The sequence below is a fragment of the Neomonachus schauinslandi genome, chromosome 13, assembly GCF_002201575.2.
Source record: "Neomonachus schauinslandi chromosome 13, ASM220157v2, whole genome shotgun sequence".
Taxonomy (NCBI): domain Eukaryota; kingdom Metazoa; phylum Chordata; class Mammalia; order Carnivora; family Phocidae; genus Neomonachus; species Neomonachus schauinslandi.
The window spans coordinates 92,701,642-92,706,976 of NC_058415.1; the positions used below are offsets into that span (position 1 = coordinate 92,701,642).

At 66.2% G+C, this 5,335-nt stretch overlaps 2 protein-coding genes across 3 annotated transcripts in view; both read left to right on the top strand.

Moving 5' to 3' along the window:
• The first annotated feature begins 554 nt into the window (after nucleotides 1-554).
• Nucleotides 555-2,018, top strand: PHPT1 (phosphohistidine phosphatase 1). 2 transcript variants are annotated; one of them, XM_044920606.1, is made up of 3 exons: nucleotides 555-781; nucleotides 1,138-1,262; nucleotides 1,801-2,018. In XM_044920606.1, exons 1-3 carry the CDS (start codon nucleotides 616-618, stop codon nucleotides 1,891-1,893), a joined length of 384 nt encoding a protein of 127 aa, XP_044776541.1. In that variant the 5' UTR covers nucleotides 555-615; the 3' UTR covers nucleotides 1,894-2,018. The 2 variants fall into 2 exon arrangements, with proteins under 2 accessions (XP_044776541.1, XP_021546696.1); XM_021691021.1 differs by having other exon boundaries at nucleotides 555-775.
• Nucleotides 2,019-3,323: 1,305 nt separating this feature from the next.
• The window catches only part of MAMDC4 (MAM domain containing 4), an 8,156-nt gene continuing 6,144 nt past the window's right edge, over nucleotides 3,324-5,335 (top strand). Inside the window, exons 1-7 of the mRNA XM_021691063.1 lie at nucleotides 3,324-3,369; nucleotides 3,910-4,017; nucleotides 4,089-4,262; nucleotides 4,340-4,465; nucleotides 4,651-4,781; nucleotides 4,866-4,950; nucleotides 5,107-5,232. Coding sequence (XP_021546738.1) covers nucleotides 3,324-3,369; nucleotides 3,910-4,017; nucleotides 4,089-4,262; nucleotides 4,340-4,465; nucleotides 4,651-4,781; nucleotides 4,866-4,950; nucleotides 5,107-5,232 — 796 coding nt within the window. The remainder of the gene's footprint in view (nucleotides 3,370-3,909; nucleotides 4,018-4,088; nucleotides 4,263-4,339; nucleotides 4,466-4,650; nucleotides 4,782-4,865; nucleotides 4,951-5,106; nucleotides 5,233-5,335) is intronic.

The window sequence follows — 5,335 nt, forward strand, 5'->3', positions numbered from 1 at the left end:
GACGCGGTGGGGGACGGGGAGGAGGCCTTGGGACGCGGTGGAAGGACAGGGAGGAGGACCTTGGGGCGCGGTGGGGGACGGGGAGGAGGCCTTGAGGCGCGTTGGGGGACGGGGTGGAGGCCTTGGGATGCGGTGGGAGGACGCTGAGAGAGGACTCGGGACGCAGTGGGATGACGAGGAGGAGGCCTTGGGACATGAGGGTGAGGGGACGAGGAGGAGAGATCAGGACCGGTGCGTGTCCCTTGGGTCTCACGGGCCGCCAAACCCCCTCTAAAGGAGCCCGCCACCATCCCCGCTGCCCACTCCGCCTCCCAGACCCCGCTAAAAAGGAACTGCTCTGTTCGCTGGATTTAATCACCACCCACTCCCGGTTCCCAGTTCCCTGTTCCCCTTTAAGGGGGACCGGCGTGGCCTCAGCGTGCAAGGAGCTAGATTGCCATTGGCCAGTCTGTGCCGCAGGTGGGCGGCACGATTGGTTGAGGCTCTGGGCTCGAGCAGCATGCCCCCGCGCGATTGGTCACGGACTCCTAGAGCCCGCCTCTTGCACGGTTGACTCAACCCGGGATCGCTGGGGGAAGGACCGCGGTCTGCAGGGGCGGGCGGGCTGTGGGGAACATGGCGGCGGCGGACCTCGCCCAGATCGCCGATGTGGACATCGATTCCGACGGCGTCTTCAAGTACGTGCTGATTCGAGTTCATTCGGCGCCGCCGTCCGAGGCCCCGGCCGGGGAGAGCAAGGAGATCGTGCGCGGCTACAAGTGGGCCGAGTACCATGGTGAGGGCGGAGCCGGAGGGCGTTTTCGGGGCGGGGCTGAGGGCCGGGGCGGGGTCAGTCGGCTAAGGGGCGTGGTTGGGTCGGGGGCGGGGCCTAGGGGCGTGGCGAGAGACGATCCTGTACCAGGTCTGAATCTGGGCTGGCTCAGGGAGTCAGGGTCCTGGAGGGCAAGGGGCTGCCATGGCCCGACCCCTGTCTCCTAGTCCCAGCGCTCTTGCCCGGGTGCACGCCTTCCTCCCTTTCATGGCGTCCCAGCCTGGAGGGGCTCCTCTCCTGCAGAAGGAGCTGCTCAGAGCTGGAGCTTCAGATGCCCTGGGCCTCCGAGGGCCATGGCCGGTGCTGAGCTACCTTCCCTGTCCTAGCTGACATCTATGACAAGGTATCGGGCGAGATGCAGAAGAAGGGCTATAGTTGTGAGTGCCTGGGAGGCGGGCGCATCTCCCACCAGAGCCAGGACAAGAAGATCCACGTGTATGGCTACTCCATGGTGAGCCCACAGCCCGGGTCGGGGGTTGAGAGACCAGCTCTCACAAGCACTCGCTGCCCTGCACCCAGGAGGCCTGCAGTGCTGGGGGTTCTCTGGGCTGTCTCAGCTGCAGACCCCTCCCTCCAGTGGCTTGCCCATTTCCCACATGGGGTGGGAGGGAGGCCCCTGCCTGCCCCCCCAGCCACAGGGGGCCATGTCCTGTTCCTACACCAGGCCTGGCTGGGCCATCACTGCCCTCCAGCTCTTGGAGGCAGTCAGTTTTGGGGTGAAGCTCAGAAGCCCCTCCCTCTGCCTTCTCCAAGCCGCAGTGGTTACCCCGTCTCTCTTGGCACCTGGGATAGCCCTCTAGCCCAGGGCCCACCCTCAAGGACTGCTCACCTTGGCAGCCACCTTTCCTCAGGAGAGCTCCCTGGGGCAATCGGAGGGATGGCCCCGTGTGGCTCCACCCGGGGACCCCTCCCCAAGCCAGCTCCTGGGTTTTGCTGCTGATGGACGCCCAGAGCCAGGATGGGGCTGTAAGACTGGCTTCTCCCTTCAGGGTTATGGTCGTGCCCAACACTCCGTCTCCACTGAGAAGATCAAAGCCGTGTACCCTGACTACGAGGTCACCTGGGCCGATGACGGCTACTGAGGCCTGCCCAAGGGGCCAGCTGTACCCCCTGGCCAGGCGCTGGAGACCAACACCAGCCTGGCCCAAGTGCCCCGGTTTACCTCACCCACAGGAATTAAAAATGTTATCACCCCTGCTGTTCCCCAGATGCTGTGTGTCTTGATTTTTCTGCTTCCCGGTCACCCCTGGGGACCCCTGACTAGAGGGGGTGGGTGGCAGAGAGCCGGGGGTGGCCCTGGAAACAGCGGGGCCCCTGCTGGCTGCCCCACACCCGGCTCCACATCTGGGGGCCCCAGGGAGTGGCAATGCACAGTCAGCCCTTTGCAGTCTGATAAGGGGGCCCCTGCGCCGCTGCCCCCATTTATGGCCTGATTGCTCCTCCACACGGCTCCTATGTTCAAGGACATCTGGGAGGAGGCTCTTCGAGCCCTTGAGCAAGGAAGTAGCACCAGGTCCCTCGGGGCCAGCTGATACCAGTGTCCCCGCGTGATCTGCTGCTGGAGGTCACACGTGACGTGACCCAGGACCCCTTCCAAGACCAGGTCCTACGGCACCTGACCCACAGCCACAGGCCCCTGCTCAAAGTAAACGGCTGAGGCTTCAGACTTGGAGCTGGGAGCCCCCTTCCCAGGACCCCCTCCCCTCCTCCCAGTGCAGGGCTGTGGGGGACCAGCTGTGGCCAGTGGATGTAGTGTGGGGGAGGGGAGAGCCAGGCACGGCTGAGCAGCTGTCCTGTGGCTCCCCGTGAGCATGGGTGCCATCTCGTGGTGCGTGCCTTCTGTGAGCTCACGGGAGCCTCCCGGTCGCCGCTCCAGGCAGGCGCTATTGTGACCACATGCCACCGATGAGGAGACAGGTCCGGTAAGGCAAGCTCCGGAGGTCCCACCGTGGTCAGTGGCAGCCAGACCCTGGGGTGTGTGCCTGGCAGCCCCCAGCCGCACTGCCCAGAACGGTTCTTGGATAAGTGATTGTCATTTAGCCTTGAATAAGCCAACTGGAAGCCACAGACTGGGCTCCGGAGAAGGATGAAGCCCCTGGTTGCTTGGGGCAGGGGGCCGGGGGGCATGGTGTGCACATGTGGGGCTCCTGCTCCGAGCTCTGGGGGACCCCAGAGCCTGACGGGGTCACCGCAGCACCTCCCCCACCGGGCCTCCACCAGGCAGGGCTGGGCAGCGGTGGGCACGACGACTGCGGCCCGACCTTTGGTCTGAGGGAGCCGGGCGGGTGGGAGGCGACCTGGGCCAGGGGCCCCTCTCCTGGACATTTTACAGCCGGGTGTTCATCCTCATCAGCACGGGGTGGGGCCTGCTGACGGGCCGTGGGTACAGAAGGGGCCAAGGCCCCACTCTCCAGTTGGAGCAGAGTCAGCCTGTGGGGCCACAGACAGATAACTGGGCAAAATAGCCACAGGCCGCCCAGCGCGCACACCGTTCGCGCCCCCCGGCCCGGCCATGCCTCTGCCCGGCCACCTCCTGCCTGCCCTGGTCCTGCTCGTGGGTGAGTTGTCGGATCTGGCTGCTGAAGCGGGGTCAGCCATGGGCACAGGTGCCAGGCCTGCAGGGGAGGAGGGGTGCAAGGCCCTGGGTGAACTTGCGGGGGGGGGGTTGGCAAGACAAGCCGTTGGGAAAGGGGCAAGAATTCTGCTTCCTCTGGCCCCCAAAGTCCACAGGTCCCAAGGCAAGACCCTAGTCCACCACTCTTAGATCAAATGGAGCCTGAGGAGGGGGCAGGGGCACCCTCCTGGCAGCCCTTCCAGTTCCTTATTGGGCTCCGGCTCCCCTCCTGGGGGGCTGTCCCATGGTGGGGGCCCTTGGTCCCATACTCACATACCCACCGCCATCCCACCATGCAGCCACCCTCTCCCAGGCCAGATGTACTCTGCCTGGCCCCGACTGGGAGCCCCGGGTGGCAGGACCCAGCCCGCTCCCCACCTGACCTCTTGGCCCCGGGCCCCAAAGCAGGAGAACAACGTTGTGGGTTGCCTGGGAGTGGGAGGTCACCCTGCCTCCAGCCACTTGGCTGTCTCTCTGCTAGCAGCTGGGCCCCCAGCCTGGGCCTGGATCCCCAACAACTGCAGGGTCCCCCGCGAGGCCACATGCAACTTCGTGTGTGACTGTCCAGGCTGCTCCGAGGAGACCCAGTGTGGTAAACTGGGGCTGGGCAGGGGGCAGGCAGGCCCACCCTCTGCAGGTGGCCGCTGACCTCCCTCTCTCCAGGTTACCACGGAGCCTCACCCACCCTGGGCGCCCCCTTCGCCTGCGACTTCGAGCAGGACTCCTGCGGCTGGCAGGACATCAGCACCTCAGGCTACAGCTGGCTTCGAGACCGGGCGGGAGCTGCCCTGGAGGCTCTGGGGCCGCGCTCAGACCACACTCTCGGCACGGACCTCGGTGAGGCCGGGTGGGTCTCCGTGATGCCCCCTCCCCTCTACTCCCGGCCCCATGTCCTGACCTCTCTGCTGGGCCAGGCTGGTACATGGCTGTTGGCACCCACCGTGGGAAAGAGGCCTCCACCGCAGCCGTGCGCTCCCCAATCCTGCACAATGCAGCCCCCACCTGTGAGCTGAGGCTCTGGTACCACGCGGCGTCTGGAGGTGGGTGCCCAGGACCCCGCTGCCAGGGTGGCGGGTCCTGAGGGGAGAGACCCAAAAGGAAGGAGGGCGGCTGCAGAGCCTGAGAGATCACCCCATAGGAGGGACAAGCGTCCTAGGGCCGGGCACAGCCAGCAGGCTGGGGGAAGCCCTGGGGCCTGAGCCACCCCAGGACCCCCCCATTCCAGATGTGGCTGAGCTGCGGCTAGAGCTGACCCACAGGGCCGAGACCTTGACCCTGTGGCAGAGCTCCGGGCCCTGGGGCCCAGGCTGGCAGGAGCTGGTGGTGGCCACTGGCCGTATCCGGGACGACTTCCGGGTGAGCTAGGGGTGGTCTGGGTGCTGGGGGCAGCAGGGAGGGTCTGAGCCCAGACTTAAGTCCTAAGGACCCCACTCTTTTCAGGTGACCTTCTCTGCCACTCGAAATGCCACCCACAGGGGCACCGTGGCCTTGGACGACGTGGTCTTCAGGGGCTGTGGGCTGCCCAGTAAGGCCCCCCTGCCATGGACCCACACCTGGGGGGTGGTTAGCAGGAGCCCCTCACCTGCTCACTCCCAACTCAGATGGCCTTGAGCCTCTCCCCCAGCTGCCCCGGCCCCAAGGTTTGGGGTCACTGTGATGGGCTGCCCCTCCCCCATCTCAGCTCCCCAGGCACACTGCCCCCCGGGGCATCACCATTGCCAGAACATGGCCTGTGTGGAGCCCCACCAGCTATGTGACGGCGAGGACAACTGTGGGGACGGCTCAGACGAGGACGCACCGGCCTGCCGTGAGCTGGAGGGGCTGCTATGGACCATCCAGAGAACGTGGTGGGGCGTGGGGCGTAGGGCGGGCAGAGAGGCCCCGCTGGCAGCCTGAGCACACCCCGCCCC